We start from the raw sequence: 20,119 nt of genomic DNA on the forward strand, positions 1-20,119 counted from the left end.
TAAATACCCTCTCATCACCTTTGTATTAACTGGAATTAAGTTTGAGGCTCTGTTGATGGATCTTGGTTTGCTTTTGTCCCACAGAAACATGTTTCTTAACACTTTGTAACTAGATGTTAAGCACTGGAACTTACTGAAGAGAAGAAAACAGGATACTTGAATCCTGGGGACTAAAGAAATCTTTATTTTAATACTGTCCCTTATTCACTCTTTTTTTTTTTCCCTGTACATATGTATTTGTCTGAGAGGGGGGAAGTAAGCACGTGAATCTTTCAGATGATAATAACTTCCTGTGAAAAAAGGAATTGAGTCAATTTTATTCAGTACCTCCAGGTCAGAGGGAAGCCGCTGGAGCCCAGCACCTCTGCAAATTGGGTCACTTATTTTAGCAGGCTGAGCCTGGAACAGGATGTCTAACTTTCAAGTATGAACACGTTGGCCTTAATGGTTTCTAAACGGAAACTTAAACTCCACAGAGCTGTTTGGGGAAGCTTTCTTCCTTCCCTGCTGAGTGAAGGCTTTTTCCAGGCCCTATTTAAGCTTACTCTTTAAAAAAAAAAAGGCACCAAAACAAAGATTAAACCCTCAGTAGCTACTTGTGTTCACATTACATTTTGGGCACTTCAGCGGCTCTGCCAAAGATCCTTGTGACCAGGGACCTTTCAAGTCCCACGTTCCCCGTTCCCGGATGGCTGTGGTGCTTTGAGCCGGTGTCGAGGAGCAGCCGTGGCCCCGGCGCCTGCTCACGCCACCGAAACAGCCCGGCTCTGATGTCTCCCAGAGGCAACCTGGAGAGGATGGCTGCTATCACCCGTGGGCCACCATGCTGTCTGGGGGTCAAGCATGGGGGCACAGGCAGCAGCTGGTGTCTGGCTTAGCCGGGACCGACACAGGGGGTCTCGCACCCCCAGGCTCCATAGTTGGCCCCAGCGTCATTTCCTGCATCGTTTGTGCCATGTTTTGAGCTGTGCAGGAGGAGGGCATAGGGTCAAGCTCAGCCTGTCGCTCCCCTTCGTGCAGGCACGCTGTCGGCTGGTGTGTGCCTCCCCCTGTCCAAACGGTGTCAGCCAACAGGTCGCTCTTGCAGTGGGTGAGAAAAAATTAAAAGAGTTATTTTGTCCAGCCCAGTTAAAGGGAAAGGAGACTCATCTCTGGGCATGAAATTCTTCAGCCTCCAGACATGTCCAGCCTCTGTTTTCTTCTGCTCGCTTTCCCCATCCCAGCCCGTGGGAGCCCTGAGGGATGCAGCGAGCCCTCGGGGCTCTGCAGCCCTCTGATGCTCCCAGGTACCCTCGGCTCTGGTCACTGTCTGAAGAGCCTGTGCAGGCAAAAAGAAGTGAACACAGGGAGCTTTGAGAAGGGGACCAGCCTCTGGCAGCAATGTGGTACCTCTGCCCTTGAGAAGGGAAGGGATAGGAAGGCCAAAGCATGGATTGGCTATTGAGATGTAGGAAAAGCCCTACAGCTCATGGGCCAGCTGGGAGCCAGGCTTCGGTCCGGGAAGGGATGTGCCGTGCATTGTTTCTTAGTGCGGGAGGTGTGAGATGTGGCTTCCCTGGGCACAGCCAGGTGAAAGCCAAGGGGGTCTGTAGGCATGCAGGCATCGGGGGGCACTGGGAGCAGCTTGGAGGGACGGTGCCAGCACCTCTCTGCTCCACACCCCTGCCCTCCAGCCGGGGCAGAGCTGGGGCTTGTCCCCTCCCTCGCCTCAGGCACAGGGAACCTCAGGAGCTGCTTTCCGTCCTGCCTCAACCTCACAAGTGCCCACAGGTTGCTGTGTCATCTCAGGTGCTTTGGGAGGTGATGTTTTTGGCAGCTACGTGTTGGGCTGAGTTGGTGCAGGAGGCAGCCCCGGTGTTGGGAAAACCAGCGTCTGAGCGAAGGGCAGGAAGTCTGGAGCGAAGCATATGAGAGTGTCGGTGCTTATCAGGGTGAGTGGTGGTTGAGCGCAGGCTTGCCAGGTGTGCTGCTCCTGTGAAATTAATTCATTAGCTCAGCACAAACCCACTCCCCCTGGTAGAAGGAGCCTGTTGGTGCCCGGGCATCCTGCAGCCGACCCTGCTGCCGTGGCAGCATCACACCACTCCTCAGCATCCCCGAGCTGGTACCTGTGTGTTCACAGCTAGTGCCCGGCACTGTGGGGTCCTGCCACAGAGCAGCTGCTTTCACAGCTGTAAATGCACAGCTTTCTCCATGGTTTAACATCCTTAAAAAAAAAAATCAAAACAGTTGGAGTCAAGCTGCAAGCAGCCCAGTGTGTCCAACCTGTTTAGATGCTTCTGTTGGCCTCTGCCCCTGAGAGCTTTCAAAAGGGTGTGAAGACTGAATTTCACTTATCTTTTCCTTTTGAGTGTTACTATTATACCTCAGATGGTATGAGGCAAAGGATATTAAAAAGCAGGTTGACTTTTCACTCTGATCCAATCCAGGAAATTTGCAGAAATAAAGGAGTTAAGTTAGCACTTTGCTTCTTATGCACTAGCCCAACATCCCAAATAGTCACCCTGTCCTGTGCGTCTCTTGGTGCGTGACATGTGGGGCACCCTGGCCTCCTGAAGAGACCAGCTCTGTGCACTAGGCTTGGTATTTGTCAGCTCTGGAGGCTCCTGTTTGAGTCCTGTTGCTGGTTAAGATGGAAATGTGTTTATATGTGGGCACAATCCAGTTGCCATTGGCCTGGGATGTCTGCAGCGCATTTATTTTGTCTGGAGGAGGTGGGTAATTCCTGACCTCTGTGGGCTGGCCCCCATGCTGGCTCTGTGGAGGATGTGAAGGTGTTGCAAAGCTTTGAGATTTCAGCTCTGGAGAGAATACCTTGAACTTTCAGAGTCTCCCCACTTGGCTCCAGTGTGCCAGCCCTGAGAGCAGTCCTTGGGGAAACACCGCAGGCAAGGCTCGGGCCTCGGAAACAAGCTAACAAACCTCCTCCATTTGCATTTAATTGCAGCTTTTCTTTCAGTTGGAAGTTTTGGAAAATCATCATGTTTTGCAATTCCTGCCTTTGCCCCAGCAGATGACAGCAATAGACACGGAGGTGAAGAGTGATACCTAGAGATGTTTGGGGCTTGGCTGCCCCCAGGTGACTGTGTTAGTGGCCCTGGGCTGCCAAGGCTGGTCACCCATTAGAAATACAGCCCAAACGGCAGCAGTCTCTCTCAGATGACTGTCCAGAGGTGATACCTAAAGGTGTTTCTGAAAGGCCGCATCCTGCCCCTGAGGTGTGTCCGAGCGCTGCCAGCTGCCTTGCTGCTCCCTGCACATGCTGTGGTGGAATCGTTCCAGCCCGGGGGCAGAAGGAGGGCTGCAGGCTGCTGGGGAGGAGGTGTCCCTGTGCCCTGCATGCAGACCTGCAGCCTCCTTCAGGCTTCAGGCACAGAGAGATCTGCTCCCCGACAGGCGCTGGGCTCTCCCTGTGCCTCTGCAGGGAACCAGCCCCTCGCTGGGGACTGCATGGGGCAGGTTGCTGCTCCCTCCATTAGCACCTGGGCTGTGGCTGCCACCAGGACCATCATGTAGTGCTCAAGCGTTGGAGCCTCAACACGGGTGAATGCAAGGCTCTGCTTCTCTCAGTCCCTGTGAGACCAGAGAGCTCTTGAATCCTGACCTTCAAACCTCATCCCCTTTCACTGCTATTCCCTTCGACTCCTGTTGCTGCCCAGATTTTCCCAACAGCTGTCCTCTGCCTCGCTGGCTTTATGCCTAGATCAATCTCACTGCATCTGTGCAGTGACCCCCCTGGCTCCCCAAGGTCCTCCTTCAGTCCCACCTTCCCCGCAGCCTCCAGCCCCTGAGCCCAAGGATCTGTGCTTCTGCCTGATGGAGTGAGTTCATGGCACCTCCAGCTCCACTGGGCTCTAGTGGTCCTGCTGCTGCGGGGTAGGGCTCAGACCTCTTCTCTGTCCATTTGTAAACCCCCCAAGCACAAACAGGGCTTGGTAAATAATAATAGTGTGATGAAGCAGTTTAGATGGAAGAGATCTGACAGCCCCCATTGAATGCGACGTGAATGCAGAGCCCTGTTCCCTCTCTGCCCTGCATGCAGCAACCCCATGCTCCTTAGGGCATAAATTACTTACCGTTCCCTATAGAATCAAGGGCATGGTTAATTCACCAGCACGTTCCTGCTGCCCAGCAAAAATGATGTTCTTTCTCCTCCCCTGGCTAGCAGAGGGCTCGGTGCCTGTGCCTGTCTGACAGAGGGAGGCAGAATCTCTTCATTTTCAGGCCCTCTGCTTGTTTTTGAGTCTTAGGTCTTGTCTGACTTTGCAGTAGAACAGGCAAGGTGCAAATGTTGGAATATTTGCAAGTGGAAGTCAGAGCTAATGCCCAAACACCTTTCTTGGAGTAGCTGTAATAGCTGGCCACAGGAGGCAGGCAGGGATTTCCTGGTCTGAATTCCTCCTGACCATGTGCGACTTTGTTTTAAGCAGCCAGTCACATTCAGCATCTCCTGGGTCCCATCTGGAGCCTGAGTGGGAAATTGTGCTCCTAGCAGTATTTTGAGATGTAAAAATCACTAGTGTGGAATGGCTGCGAAGGGTGCTCAGTGCGCAGGCTAGACAAAACATGTCCTTAGGGCTCACCGCTGTGTGAGCGAGGCAATGTGATGTGTGATTTGTGGGCTATTAGTAATTCAACAAAGAGACTGCAGTGGGGCTCAGTGGAGGACTCGGGCTGGACCTGCAAAAGCTGCTATAACATTATCATACAGAGCACTTCTCCCTGGGAGGGATCCAAAGCATCATTTGTGGAGTTGAATTTATGTCATAAATCATGGGGCACATGACAGGCTATATTCACTTAGGCTGCCTCTTCTGCATCCTTCCTGGAAACTCATCTAATAAGAGCTGGCCTCTGGCACATCAAGGTTCAAACATACCATCGTTTGTTAATTGCTGGCAGTAGAAGTGCTTCTTTTTTGCCTTGAAATGTGGAATCCCTTCCTAGAATTGCACTGGGGACTAATAAAAGACAGTGCCAGGTTTAATATATGCTATCTCACAAATTATCTGGATTAAATACAAGGACTGTGTACTGCCAGAGAGGGGATATTCCCAGCTTAACATTGCTTCTGGGCCATGGAGATCCCAAGACATTGGTCCTGAAAATTGCAATCCTTTTATGTGTGTGGGAGGGGTTTGGCAGGAGCGCTTGGAAGTGGTCATATTTGCCTGAGCTAGAGAATTAATTGCCATAAAAACTATGGTTTTGTAACCAATAGTTACAGCTGCAGGAAAGATCAGAAAGCATCTGAATAAATCAAATTAACTACCTCCTGCTCCATCGATATGAGAGCAGAACCTTTCAGGGCAAGATTTACACAATCCAGTTGACCTCTAACTCTCCCACCTATGAAATGCGGAGAGTGAAAAGTCCAGAAATACAATCAACTAAAACAGGAGATGGTGGGGACTGCCATGCTGGGTTACATGAGGAAGTTTGTCTCTGTCAGGGGTGTATAAACCCAGAGGAGGGTAATGGGGAGGTAGCCTGCTCCTGCGAAAACATCACAGACTCACAGAGGCCATTGGGCTGTCCAATCCAACCACCCACGTTAATGGGGAGACAGTGTTTCCTGTTAATTGCTGCACTAGTCCACACCTTAACTTGCTTGCTCCTGACCCTGACTCTGATGTTTCTGATGCCCTAAGGCAGAGGATTCACCTCCCCTTGTAGCTCATGTCTCTTAGTGTTTCCTTGGAATGATGCTGTGAATCCCGACTCACCCTTGACCTTCCAGATTTTGCACCGCTTGCTGTTGCGTGCGGGCGAGGAGTGTCGGCTTTGTAATTAGTCTTAGATGTGTCACTTTTCTCCGCTTCTCCCTCACGCTCCCGCTCAGGACAGCCGTCTGCCCCAGCTGCCTTGCCCCAGCAGCCTCGCCGGTGGGGAATGCTCCCGCGGGCAGGGGCTGCGCGGCGGCTCCGCGGGGCGCGGCGCTTTCAGGAGGTTGCGGCGCTGGACAGCTCCGGCGCGGCGGGACCCGCGGGCGACGTTCGGGGCCCCGGGCCCGGCCACAGGCTGCAGCTGCCCCCGGGCCCTTCTCCCGCGGAGCCTCCCTCCCTTTAGGGCCTCGTCCGTGCCTTCTCCTGCCTGCCCTTGCCCTCTGCGGCTGTGCGCCTCCTACGATGTGCAACAAGCTAATGGGCAGAGGGCAGCCCAGGAGGAGGGGGGCCAGGAGAGAGGTTTATGGGGAGCCCTGCAAGAGGAGGGGGGGGTGTATGGGCAAGGGGGGAAGAGCCGAGGCTGCCGAGCAGAGGGTTTACCCCAGGGGTAACAAGGATGAGGGACCAAACGCTGACACCTCTCCCAGAGCATGGTGGCCCCGTGTTTAGGAGGGGCAGCAGCAGCTGCTGGAAGGTGCACGAAGGCGTCAGGGCTGGCAATATATGCCTCCCACAGAAGGAATTCCTTCCTTACTCCTCCTATTTCCTAATCCCTCAGTAATGTGGATTTCAAGTAAATTTTGGTGCTGGTGGGATTCTGGCCTGAGGCTGGGAGAGTTTCCAGTCTTCCCTGTCTCCTTCCCAGCAACTGAGGCCATAGGGTGTTGGGGACACACCAGTCCTGAGGAAGGAACCGATGCCCAGAACCATGCTGTGGCCATGCTCCTGTCCCAAGGCTGTTGGGCACCTGGAGGAGGGAAAAGAGCAGGGCTATTCCTGAATTGCAGTCTTCTACCTGTGGTGGCACAGCCAGGGGAGAGGCAGTGCACTGCGAAGGGCTGGGTTCATCGCTCAGCTCGGTGACATCCCACTTTTGTCTCCTCACAGGCCAACCCTGCTCCCATTATCGTGAACACAGACTCGCTGGAACAAGGGCTCTCTGTAAGTCTCCTGGTTTTGTTTCGCTTCCTTTGAACAAGCAGTGCATTTTCCCTGGTGGCTGCGAGGCCCTTCTGGGGCACCCCTTACCTTCCTGCACTGCCTTAGCCCCCTTCGGCAGCCCCGGCCCCTCAGGAGGGAGTCAGGGCTCTCTGGGCCCTTGCTGGCATCGCACCTGCCGGTCCTCAGGGCAGCAGGACCCATCGCATACTGCTCCTCTCCCAGTGAACGCTGCCAGCAGCTGAGCAGTGCTTGGTGACTGTGAGTGTTTGCTGCCACAGTGCATTTGGCACTCTTGGCATAGTATAAAGATAATCCTCCTCGGTTTATTGCAGAGAGGGTTTGCGCGCTCCTGCATCCCTTCCCAGAACATTTTCGAATCGTTCCTGCCGAGGGGATGGAGGGAGCGGGGTGGCCAGCATGGATTTGTGCAGCACTGGCTCCGTGCTCGTGGGGTGCTCCCTCTTTTCCCCCAAAGGGAGCTCAGCTGACAGCTTGCCAGGGCTGGGCCCTTTGCACCTGGTTGTCTTCTGATGCAGCAAATTTCAGGTGCCTTCCATATTAATGAAGCAACACCGGGACTCAGAGCTGGGGTTGGTTTGTTGTTGGAGTCTTGGTGGAGGGCTGCAGGTGACTTCTGGTGGTTGAACCTTCCTTGAAAAGAACTGCAGATCTCAGCCCACAGGCTGTGGTGGGGTTGGTGTGCATCAGAGCTGTGCTGGGCTGGTTGAGCAGGGCTACAAAAAGGAAGGGAAGCCCAGCTGGGACCTCTGCAACCCTGGATGTATGATTTAATTATGCCTCGGGTGCTGAACCAAAACCACCTGGCATTGGAGAGGAAGGCGATGATGCCTTTCTCAGCGTGGTGGTCCTGGGTCCAGCAGCCTTGTATGAATGTGGCAGAACGGAGTTGCTGTCCCCAAAGGTTTCCTTCTCCAAACGCATGGCATGGCAGGGTGTTTGTGGGTTTGGAGGCTTCTCGCGGCGTGCTGGGCGCCCCAGCTGCAGGGCAGTGCTGTGTTGCAGCCTGCTCTCTGCGCTCACCCGGCTGGTGCCGTTCTACAGGGAACTGGAAAAAAGGCGAGGGGTGTGCTGTGGGCAGGGCAGGGAGGTATTCTGGGACGGAAAATCTGCCTTCATGTCTGTTTTGTACTTTCCCTCCCTTGGGGGGACATTGCCTTCTTGCCATTGCAGCCACCAGCGCCGCATCCTTCGCCAGGCTCCAGCCATGCCTCTCCCTCCTCCCTGCCTGTGTGCCCAAGCGCAGCGAGAGGTGAGCCCCAGGGCCAAGGACAGGCTCTGTCACCCCAGGCAGGCTCCTGAGCCCTGCACAAACCAGCAGCAGGGACCAGTGGGGCCAGAGGCTGCCTCCTCCTACCGCAGTGCACTCCCCTTTCCTACCCTCCTGCCTGCCTCCCCCCACTCCATCTCATTAACTCCATATCCCTCCTGCCCCCTCTCCCTCCACCTCATTAGCTCCATATCCCCGTCCGCCCCTTCTCCCTGTGCCTCGGCCACAGCTCCTTCTTGCCGTGCTGGATGGGAGCTCCCTTCCTGCAGCCCCTGGGGTGGGTTTGGCCGAGTTTCGGGGGCTGCTCTGCACCCTTGGCAGGCACCAGCATCACCTTGGGGATGGCAGTCACCTACCCCATCCATCCAACCCCAGTAGCACATGCCAGGGGGTAACTGCCCTGCGGCGGTCAAAAGGAAGGGGCAGGTTGTGGCTGTTGTCTGCTGGGCGGAGCGGGGACCACCAACCTCGTGCCCAGGCGTGTGCTGCCTGCAGGGTACCTGGAGGAGCCCATGCCCAGGGCAGGGGAGACACCTCACTTTGATTCCTCTCAGCCTCCAGCCTGGAAACCCTCTTGCCTTCTATTTCATGTCATACCAGCACAGAAACAAGCCCTGCTCCATCCTTTCCTCCTCCGGGGTGCCGGGCTCCTCAGGCTCCAGGGAAAACACACCCCAAAGCCTCCCATTCGGCAGGTCAGCAAAGGAGCCGCCCCAAGGGCTTGCTGCAGAAGAGCACACCAAAATGGCAAACCTGGAAGCATGTTTTTTTACAAACCCCAAAGCTGAAGCCTGTTGGTACAGTATGTATTTGGAAGGGTTAAAGTCACATCTTCCAGTCTTTACTTACTTAACTATTCGATGCTTTCCTTAATGATAAACAGATGGATGTAGTCTAGTTCCTTCCTGTTCTAGCTCCATTGATTGCATTGGACCAGCTTCTGGGCTGAATTTGGCCCCGGCTGTTTATCAAGAAGTCTGCTCCACATTTCAATCTCTCTGTCCACCCACCTCTGTCCCCAAGAGCATGTGGCATGAGCTGCAGCACCGGGTCCCATTCACCACCAGGGCTGGGGCTCAGATCTGCTGCCTGCGGCTTGTGCAGAGCCCAGCACCCTCAGGATGTAAAAACCCAAATAAATCCTTATAAAATTCCTGCTGTATTAAAAACATCCCTTGAAGGGTAAGGACAGGTGCTGGGGGTGATCACCCGTGCCAGCTCCCGGTCGTTGTTCACAGTTTAACCCCTGGTGTATTTTGCCTAGCCGGTCCACAGCGAGGAGGCGGAGCACTGGAAGCCCAGTTCCCATGGCAGACAGGGTCTCTGCATTTCAGAAATGCCTCTCTGAAGATGAAACAACTTCTTGCTCCCCATGTGCATGGCAACTGCTGCCAGGCAGTCCCAAAGTGAGCAGAGAAGGTCACTCCAAAGCCCTTGAGGAGCTGAAGGTTTTATAGCCTGGGTCCTTGGAGCCCTCCTTTGGTGCCCCACTGCCCAGCAGCGAGGTGCCACCACCTCCTCGATTGCTAAAAGCCAGGTCTGAGGAAGCCAAGTGCTTCCCAGGCCTGATCCCGGCCAGCAAGCGCCACGGGAGCCCCGGGCTCTGCCACCGGTGAGCGCAGAGGCAAACTCCTTGTGCAGCGCTGACTCTGCTGCCGGGGTCCCCAGGACTCTGCTGCTGGGGTCCCGAGCCATGGTTGCTGCAGGGTGGGGACAGCAGAGATGGCCACCATGGTCCAGTGCCTTTGAGCAGGGCAAAACTTGCTTGTAAGCCTGAAAAAACAGGAAACAATCAAAACTAAACTGCCACCTTTGCTCTTTGTTCCCAAGCGCTGGCAGTGGCACATCCCGCTGCCAGTTCCCGCAGACGGCGTGGCTGCGGAGCCCTCCCAGCTGTGTGCTGGGGCTGTCATGCTTCAAACCCCTTCCCTCTGCCCGAGCTCAGCAGGCTCGTTCCCATGGCCCTCTGGCAAAAGGCTGACTAGAAACACAGTGCTTATTTACTCTGTGCGCAAGGCCAACGCCGTGGGCATCGCACGCAAGGGGGCTGAGGCCAGGGGTTAGCTGGAAGCGAGTCAGTAGGTCTTGGTGCTGCGGCAGGACGTGTGGATGCAGGCAGGTGAAGGGAGGGAGCTCTTGACCTATTTTCTCTGGGCCCCCAGCCATGTGCAGCAGGGAGAGCTCTCCCTCGCCAGTGCTGCCGGTGCCCGTGCCAGCGGGGAGGTGCCTGTCGCACCCGCTGCCCTGGCATGGGGCTGTTCTCCTTTCCCCTCTCTGAGGCAGGCATGGGACATCACCAGGTGCCCTCTGCCCCCAGGTCCAGCTGGCACTGCTGAGGGCTGACCCTCCAGCCTTCGGACTCTCTTCATTATATCCGTACATGGCTGCTCCACCACCAGGTCCCAGTGCCTAACCACAAGATATGGGCTAGACCCTGCTCTGAGAGTCCAGAGAAGGGCAACAAAGCTGGTGAAGGGTCTGGAGATCAAGTCTTATGAGGAGCGGCTGAGGGAACTGGGGTTGTTTAGCCTGGAGAAAAGGAGGCTCAGGGGAGACCTTATTGCTCCCTACAACTACCTGAAAGGAGGTTGTAGCCAGGTGAGTGTTGGTCTCTTCTCCCAGGTAACAAGTAATAGGATGAAACGGCCTCGAGTTGTGCCAGGGGAGGTTTAGATTGGATATCAGGAAAAATTTCTTCACTGAAAGGATTATCAAGCATTGGAACAGGCTGCCCAGGGAGGTGGTGGAGTCACCACCCCTGGAGGGATTTAAAAGACGAGTAGATGTGGTGCTTAGGGTCACAATTTAGTGGTGGACTTGGTAGTTAGGTTAATGGTTGGACTCGATGATCTTAAAGGTCCTTTCCAGCCAAAATGATTCTATGATTCTATGAAAGTGGCTGTGGTCGGTGTTATCCTTCATGCAGGTTATTTCCTCTTGCAACCCGGTGGGGCTATTTGGCTTGGGTTTGAGGAACCCCATCTTAGTCTTCTAAATTTGGCCTCCTTTTTTTATTAAAAAAAACCCCAAATAACCCAAATCCTGACTTCTAGCAAATTGCAGAGCACGTTCCACGTGCACTGGTGCGGTGTTGGCCGGCGGAGCCTGCAGACAGCTTGCAGTAGCTCTGGAAGGTGTGTGCTCTTCTGTTTATCAAAAGAGTGTTAACTCTGCAGCCTTCTGTTGATGATTTAAATGTCATCATCGCTATTTCCCTGCTGCTCAAAACATGAGAGGGAAGTGAAGGCCAGCAAAGGGGGCTGCTTCTTCAGCCCTCAGGTGGGCTTGCTGTGTGGGATGGGCTTGGAAAAAAATACCCTTACCCTTTTCTGTGAGAAATCAGATGGTTCTTAGGACCAGGATACTCTGGGAACAACTAATTAGCCCCCGACACCCCTGTCAACTCTGCAGGTGTTACACGGGGAGACGGGAGCAGGGTGGGGTGTGCTCTCCCTGCCCCAGGGCAATGGAGCTGGGCATCTCCCCACTGAGCCCGTAGTGCTGAGACGGCCCCAAACAGGAGCTGGGGAGGAACGCAGGGCACCAGAAAAGGAGAGGGGGAACGGCCTGCGGCAGAGCGAGGTCGCGGCAGCTCCAGCGGGTGCCGCGGGGAGGTTTTACCGCCAGCGAGTGACTGGTGTTCATTTTTCCAACACTGGAACGTTTGCTTTGTTGGCTCGTTCCCTTGGTTACGTGGTATATATTAAGTTCTCCATTTGGCTTCCTTATGCAATTAACTGATGCTCTATTGCGTGAATTTTGGAAACACAATCAGAGCTCAAACTTCACGGGCAGGCCTGGCTGACCCCGGCGTGCGCCGCGTGAGCACCAGCACCGCTCGCTTTCAGGGAGTGATGCAAAGCACCACTCAGTGTTGGCAGCCCCAAGATTCGGGGAGGAGGGGTACCCCAAGCTGACCTGCCTGGTAACAGGGTGCCTGCCGGGGTGTCTGTGTGCCCCAGGCGCTCGCCGACGGCGGCCGCTCGCTTGGCGAGGCTCGCGCGCTGCTGGCTCCCTGCGCGGCTCACAGATTGTCAAAGTTTTCCACACATCCCCATCCTGTAGGTATGTATGTGCTGTTCCTCTGCGGCCGTGGGTGTGCATATGGCTGGCTGTGTGGCAACTGTGCTGAATGCCAAAGCAGAGAGGACAATGTGTGTAGTAGCAAAGGATGCCAGGAATCCGAGTTGCTGGAAAGCCGAGGAGAGGCGACGCCGCACCCCACGCACCGGGCTACCAACTGCGGCGACGAGATGAGCCCGGAGGCTGCGGCGAGGGAGGCTGCGAGGGCAGCGCGGGCCAGCGAGCCGGCTCCACTCAGCGTTAGTCAGTACGGTAGGATGCGAGGAGGGAAAGGCAGCCCATGGCAGAGGGGGAGCCTGTGGCAAGGGAAGCGATGCCCCCCTGCCTGTGGGAGCATGGCCTGGAGTAGTGCTGTGACAGGAGGTGACACCTGCCACATGTCCCTGTCCCTCCGAGGCTGTCAGGGTTAATCCCACGCTCCTGGTGCTTTTCTGCAGAGGTGTCCTGTTCAAGGATGACCAAAGCCTTTCCCAATGTGCTGGGAGGATCAGAGCATCCTAATATTGGAGCATCCAGATGTCCTGACCCTGAACCGTGCCCAGAAATCTTCCCATGGCTGAGAGGCACAAGGCACAGAGCACATCCAAGGAGGGGCAATCCTCTCAGCCTGTGTCCCCTGGAGCCCCCATCCCGTCTCTCTGCTCCAGACTCTCCCCAACCTCATCCTTCTTGAAGTGCGGTACCCACAGCAGGATATGGGATCGCTTTGGCCTCACCAGGCCTGAACAAGGCAGGGGATGAGGGTGCGTGTATTGCAGGTGGCACAGCCCCATCCCAGATCCTGGCATGCAGAACTGCTCTTCTACCTGGGCACCTAATTAGTCTCACCTAGAAAAATTCCTCTTTCTTCTTCCTACCTATAAATAGGATTTTGCAGCCACCTCGCTGAGGTTCCTTCCATGGTGTCAGGTGATGACTTTAGTATAAATGATGTTTGCTGTTCCCTCCATCTAACGACCCAGCACTGTGGGGTTTTGGAGGATGGCTGGGCTGTGCCTTCACGGGGGCGGATAGCAGGGAGCTGGGCAAGCAGGACACAACCAGCATGCTGGCGCCGGGTAAGGGGACCTGGCTCCAAAGAAAGCGATAGCAGCTCCGGTTTGGGATACAGAGCATGTACAGAAAGCGGCTCCATACAATCAACAAGCCATCAGTTAATGGTGGATGTAAAGTCCACATGAGGAACCCTGCACATTGCCCAGGGGCCGCAGGCAGAGGCAGGGCTGCATGATGGGAGAGGAGTTTGGCTGCTGAGCCCCAGGTCCCGCTGCCTCTGCCGTGCCGTGCCATGCCGTGCCGTGCCGACCTGCATGCATCCCGTTCCTTGTTTCCCAGAGTGGCTCAGATTGTGGGGTTGAGTCCAGTCCACCCCAAAACTGTTGCTGTTGAGTGTAACAGCTCTGGATGTTCCAATAGCCAATTGCTTTGCAAGTCTTGCTCTATTTTAAACCTTGACAGCTGTTTATGGCCCAATCCTGATGACCTGTAGTGAAACTGCCACCTGATCTTCCTGTGCATTGTTGCTTATGGGGAAATGGAAGCTTTCGACCTGTGCATTTACTATTTCTTATTTTAGAGCCTATAGTTGCATCCCTTTTGTTTCAAGCCATTACCTTGCCCAGAGCCCTGCTTTGACACTCTGGGTATGGGAGATTTTTAAGCGTGGGGATCAGTACGGTGTACAGCATTGAGCATTGAGACAGGCTACACCATTTTTTTATATAAGGGCATCACAATGTTTTCCCCTCTTACCGTGCCCCACACTTGCACCTCGTTTCCTTTGCACCCAACTAATTCGGTAGAAAAAATTATTCTGAATTCCCCATTAATGCAGTCATGCTACTAAAAGATTTAAAAGATATAAGCTGCTAAAGGCGTTTATTATGTTGTTATGTACAGACATTATTTTTTTCCTTTAAATGGACCAACCCCCTTTCTTTCCTTCCTGCAGCAGTGAATTCCTGAGGTTAATTACATGCTGCGTAACAAAGGCGTTATTTCTTTTTGTGCCTTCAGTTGTGTTCCTTTTCATGGCTGGAGAAACGCGCCAGGAGAATAAAGGCCTTGCACTGAAGTGCATTAAAGTCAGTGGGCTTTGGCTAATGCCCAGAAAAGCAGCGCATGGTATAATTCTAGGGCAGGCTCAAGCGATTGCGTTTCAGGTTTTTCAGCAGTGATGGCGCAGCTTTTAGGTTGGATTCCCGATATTCAGCTCTCAGAGGGGAAAAGCAAATCCTCCGGGGACCGGCACAGAGCTGTAACGCGCTGTCTCCCTCTCCCCAGGTGAACGGCAGCGATGGGATGTTCAAATATGAGGAGATCGTCTTGGAAAGGGTAAGTGCTCTTTGCTCACCCACCAGCAGCCTTTGCTGCCTCTTCCCAGTCACCCTCCCACCGGCAGAGCCGGCACCCCCCGCATCCCCGCACCAGCTGATGGGGAGAGGTCGGTCTCTGCTCCCTGCTCTCTCCAGAGGCTTTTTTGGGATGTCGCACTCACCTTCCCCGCAAGGCCTCCCCGGCGCAGGGAGAGGTGGGCTTGCTGCTCCCCCCTCCGCAGACCCCTCCAGAAGGGAGGGAGGAGGGCTTCTCCCTCGCCTCCCTCGTTCACACCCTCGCCCCCACAAACCTGCCAGCACGGAGCCAGGCGGGAGGCTCTTTGTCATTGCCTTTGCCGGAAAACGGAGGAGCAGGGAGCTCTGCTCGTGCAGGCGCACGGGAGGGCACATCCCACAGCCAGGCACCAGGGACCAATGCCTCCCTGCCACTGGACTCCCCATCGCTCCAGGGTACGCAGCCCAGGGATGCTAAGCGGCAAGGATGGGTTTTCTAGTAAACTGGACCGCAACGGGGGGAGTTTCTGCTTGAGCCTTTTCTTGTCTGTTGGCAGTGCAGAGCTGATGGCGTGCACCACACCGGCCATGGCTAAAATTAGCTTCCCCCATGGATGGGGCAAGCCGGCACCGCACAGGGCAGGGAGGACTGTCCCCTGGCACGCAGGGATTGGCAGGGATGGAGGGATGGAGAGGAGTGGGAAAAGCTGGCCCAAGGTTTGCTCTGAGAGGTGGACACAGCCCTGCCAAGTGGGGATGGCCGGGGCGGGCGGCTGCCCACAGTGCTCCATGGCACGCCTTGCCTCCTCCTTGCTGCTGCGCCGGGTGGCTCGGCCCTGCCGCGTGGCCGGCGTCACAGGGGAAGACACATCGCTCGTTATTCTGTTCCTCTGCCTTTAGTCATCTCCCTCCTCCCCTTGGCTCTGCATCATAGAGGTGGGTGGACGGAAGGTTATCTGGGGCTGCCGCCTCACCCACTACTTCCCCGGCATGCCTGACGAAACCAGCCCAGGGGATGCTTCCTTTTTGGGCTGAATGCTTCTCACTCTGGGACCGATTTAGAGGCAAAAGCCTTGTTTTCAGGGATTCTTCAGAGCATCCTCTGTCCTCAGCCCCCAGCAGGAGCAGAGTGGAGCTGGCAGGGTCACACAGAGAGGTAACACTCGTTGCTGCCCCCATTTCAAAGCCTCAGGCAGTGATTCCCTCTCCAGCAGCGAGAAACCATGAGGGAATTTCGGTGCTTAGCAGCCAGGGCCAGCACGGACCATACCCAGGTCCTTCCCCTTCACCTGGTCCCCAATGGGATCCAACAGCCCCGTCTTACTGCAGGAGAAGCACCCTGATGCCTGCAGGTGAAGCTGTCCCCTTGCTGGGGTGTTTGGGTCCCAGAGATGACCTCAGTGTACCCCAGAATTGCTGGTCTGTCACTGTTATTAATCCTTGTCCTTGTTGTAAAGACAAGGGCAAACACAGCAGCATTTTGGGGGCAATAACTGAGGAAACATTGTCCACAGAGGGACATGGCTTTGGGTTTACCCATACATGTGTCCACAGCAGGAGCTGCCCCTGTGTCTACATCATCCCCAATGCCAGCTAAGAAATCCCTTGGACTCCATTTTGAGGTTTATCAAAATAAAAATAAACACCTCCCTGATCATTTCCAGGTTTTTTAGCTAGCACCCTTCCGTAGCGAGGCACAACGAGTGGCTGGAGACCATTCTGCAGTGTCACTTGCCTCGCTGGGGCCAGGCTGGGTCTTCCAGTGACAGTAAGCAGCTCTTTTGAGCTGGGCATGGGGTAACCGTAATCCAGCTTAGAGGAGGGAGAGCGGCCTCAGACCTTTCACTGTTGAGTGCCTCCTCGTCACGTGCCAGCCAACTCCCAGCCAGCAGGAGAGCATCCAGGAGCATTGCGTAGTGAGAGGCATTGGTGGCTCCTGGAGATGCCACGTGCTGTGTCTTGAGTGGCATAAAATCAGAGCGGAGACCTCTGTGTCGCCGCAGGAGCTGATCCTGAGCCCAAATTGCTGGGGAGAAGCACGAGCCCCAGCCGGCTGCTGGTGCTAAATAACCCTGGGGACCCTGAGCTCCGTTGTGGTCCTCCTGGCCACAGGTCCCCCAGAAAGGCAGAGCTCCCCATCACCTAACACTGAGCACTGGGGCCGTGGGCAGCCAGGAGAGTGCTTGGCCCAAGCCGGTTTGTGTACGAGAGAGGCGGGCACGAGAGGATGTGACTAAGTGTCAGCTCTTCCACATGAGAAAACAAGGCGAGGAGCCATCTGATTTTCAAGGCAGAGTGAAAAAAGCAGGAATTGTCCACTTGCATCAAGCACGGAGCTGGAAGCTAATGGGGATTTTGTAAGTGGGAGAGGCGGCGCAGGGCCACAGCCACTCGTCCTGGGATGCTGACAGGATGGGGCTGGAGATGCGGCATGGCCCCTGCATCCCCCCCAGGCAGACTTCAGCAGGACAAAGCTCAAGTGATGCTCCAAGCATGTCCAGGAGGAAGAGGAGGCAGAACTGGAGACCCCCTCCATCCTGACAGCCCCCTCCACCCAATCCTGCAAATTTTGGCATCAGCACTGCTGGTCCCCAGGTTGGCTCCAGGCCGGGGCTGCATCCCAGGGTGCAGGGGGGCAGGGGTGGGATGCTGGTGACTGGCACAAACCCTGCTGCTCCCTGTGGGCTGCAGCATCAGTGTCTCCTCCTGGGGAGCAGCCAGCAAGGGGAGGTTTTCTCCGCCAAGGACCACCCCCTCTTCCCCCAGCTCACCGCATGCCTCAGTCTCTCAGCGGAGACGCAGCAGCGAGGGAGGTCCTCGGCGGCTCCCACTCACCCACTCCATCTGTTCAGAGCTCCACGCTGCTGCACCGAGCGCCTCGGCTGATGAGCGCCGGCCTCCCCTCCGGCCACGCACCCCTCTGCCCCGTGAGCCGGGCACCCTGGGGCACAGCAGATGCTGTAAGGGCTCCCGCGCCCTGGGTGGCTGTGGCTGGGGGGGGAACCGCTTCGGGAGGGCCAGCAGCAAGTGGTTGCCCGCAGGGGAAAGACACGGCGTTTGATTTCCCGCAGGGTAACTCCGGCCTTGGCTTCAGCATAGCGGGAGGAATCGACAACCCCCACATTCCAGATGACCCAGGTATCTTCATCACCAAAATCATCCCCGGGGGAGCAGCAGCCATGGACGGCCGTCTGGGGTGAGTATACAGGGCCGGGGGAGCAGCCCCATCAGGGTGTCACCCAGGATCTCCCCAGGGACCCTCTAGGCATTCCTGCCCCCCTCCCCTGCCATGGTCCCCAGCCCCCCCCCCCAGTCCCTTCCCCACAGCCATGTCCCCTCAGTGCAGGGATGCCCACAGTCCCCTGCCACCAGCCTCCTGTCTGTAGCCACCCCTCCTCCCCTCCCTGCGCCAGGCTCTGGCTCCCATCCTCTCCCTGCAGCCCGAGGCAGGATCCATCCTTTCCCCTCATCTCCCATCTCCACCAGGTTGCACTGTGGGGACCAGCCCCACTGCCTCTCCTTTCGGGAGGGACCCCACTCTCACCTCAGCAGGGCAGGATCTGGCCAGCTTGAGCAGCTCTCCTTCACACAAAGGTCTTTGTGGCTGGAGGAGGGTGGCAGAGGTGTCCAGGGGAGGGTGTCCAGGGGAGGGTGGCACAGGTTGGCGGTTCCCTAGGGGAGCTCAGGGCCACCCTGTGCCTGCAGGGTGAACGACTGCGTGCTGCGGGTGAACGACGTGGACGTCTCCGAGGTGGTGCACAGCAAAGCCGTGGAGGCCCTGAAGGAAGCGGGCCCTGTGGTGCGGCTCGTGGTGCGCCGCCGGCAGCCCCCGCCGGAGACCATCATGGAGGTCAACCTGATGAAGGGCCCCAAAGGTGAACCCCTCACTCTGCTCGCCAGACTAGGGTGCCCCACCGGATGGTGTGGGGTGACCCCTCCGTGTGGGATGCCACAGGGTGCAAGGCAGCATCACAGTGGATATGGGATGCGAGGTGGCACTGCCACGGTGCAGGATGCCGCAAGGTGGCCAAGCAGTGTGGGGTGCTATGGGGCACGCAGTGTGGGACAGCCCCACAGTGTCCCACAGCAGTGCCTGAGCTGTCCCCACACAGCAGCAGGATGGCCCGTTGCCTGCCAGGTTTGGGGCAGGATGGGAAGCCCAGTGAGGCAGAGGGGCGATGGTGCCAGCCCAGGGCTCTGTCCATCTGTCTGTCCCTCACCCCTCACCTGCCCTCTCATTCCTCCTCAGGCCTGGGGTTCAGCATCGCAGGGGGCATCGGGAACCAGCACATCCCTGGGGACAACAGCATCTACATCACCAAGATCATCGAGGGAGGCGCTGCCCAGAAGGACGGGCGCCTGCAGATCGGGGACCGGCTGCTCGCGGTAAGCCCTGTGCCTGCAGCCGGCCGCGAGGTGAAGCCAGGCAGTCTCCGCCACACTGTGGTGCCGATCCTGAACCCCAGCACCCCTCCCGCCAGCAGCCCCACACCTTCCTTGGGGTCCCTGCTTGGACAGTGCTATGGGAGGGGCAGGTGTAGCACCCGCTGCAGGTGGGAGGGCCAAACCCATGGAGACGGGACCATGTCTCTGGAGCTGCTGTGCCACCTACCCTGCAGGAAACTGCTCCCAGAGGGCTGCATTGGCCCCTGCCCTCCTGCCTGCGGCCGTGTCACCCAGCCCCTTCCCTCCGGCAGGTGAACAACACGAACCTGCAGGACGTGCGGCACGAGGAGGCAGTGGCCGCCCTGAAGAACACCTCTGACATGGTGTACCTGAAAGTGGCCAAGCCTGGCAACATCCACCTCAACGACATGTACGCGCCCCCCGACTACGCCAGCAGTACGTACGCCCCTGGCCGCTGGCACGGCAGCCCGGGCACCACAGGGCTGGGGCGGACAGAGTGTGCTGGGGTGGCGGGCAATGCTGGGCTGGTCTCCACGTTGGGGTTGGATTTCTGCTCCTGATGCCCTTCTCCTCCCCTGCAGCCTTCTCAGCCTTGGCTGACAACCACATAAGCCATAACTCCAGTCTGGGCTACCTGGGCAGCGTTGAGAGCAAGCCTGCCTACCCTGGCCCTCCCCAGGTGACTCCATCCCGGTACTCGCCCATCCCTCGGCACATGATAGGGGACGAGGACTTCACCAGGTGAGTACCAGGAATGAGCATCCCTAGTCCTTGCTCCTTCTCCTTCCCTCTCTTTCCCTCCCTGGCTGTTTGACCTCATCCCTGCTGCCAGAGCAGAGCCTCGGCCAAAAGCCCGTTTGTGGGTGCATGGTGCAAAGCTTGGGGACCCTGCAGTGAGCTTCATGCTCACCCCCCCTGAGACCAGCCTTGCTGTGTTGCTCCCTGGCTCGCTGCTTCCCCCTCTTCCCTGTTCCCCCTCCTGCTCCTCGTCAAGCCTTGTACATCTGCATTTCAGCTTCGTTCTCTTACTTGTTTTACAATACGTGGTGTACAAGGTGTTCCCTGCCCTTACGGTACCATCCGGTGCCAGCAGCACTGCAGGCTCCCAGGCTGCGAGCCAGCTGTCCCTGAACAGAGCTGTGCTGGAGGTGAGGGGACGGGCATGCACAGCTCTGGGTACAAGT

General features: G+C 56.6%; 1 protein-coding gene across 6 annotated transcripts in view; it reads left to right on the forward strand.

Annotated features, from left to right (window-relative positions):
• Positions 1-20,119, forward strand: part of DLG3 (discs large MAGUK scaffold protein 3) — a 78,755-nt gene that overhangs the window by 33,002 nt on the left and 25,634 nt on the right. For 4 of the 6 annotated variants that reach the window (XM_068412107.1, XM_068412108.1, XM_068412109.1 and 1 more), the window contains 7 exons: positions 6,774-6,827; positions 14,482-14,532; positions 17,600-17,724; positions 18,234-18,403; positions 18,778-18,914; positions 19,226-19,370; positions 19,517-19,676. In XM_068412107.1, coding sequence (XP_068268208.1) covers positions 6,774-6,827; positions 14,482-14,532; positions 17,600-17,724; positions 18,234-18,403; positions 18,778-18,914; positions 19,226-19,370; positions 19,517-19,676 — 842 coding nt within the window. The remainder of the gene's footprint in view (positions 1-6,773; positions 6,828-14,481; positions 14,533-17,599; positions 17,725-18,233; positions 18,404-18,777; positions 18,915-19,225; positions 19,371-19,516; positions 19,677-20,119) is intronic. The other 2 variants (XM_068412111.1, XM_068412113.1) reach the window with 2 other exon arrangements.

Source organism: Nyctibius grandis, chromosome 13 (genome assembly GCF_013368605.1).
Source record: "Nyctibius grandis isolate bNycGra1 chromosome 13, bNycGra1.pri, whole genome shotgun sequence".
In the NCBI taxonomy this organism is placed as follows: Eukaryota; Metazoa; Chordata; class Aves; order Nyctibiiformes; family Nyctibiidae; genus Nyctibius; species Nyctibius grandis.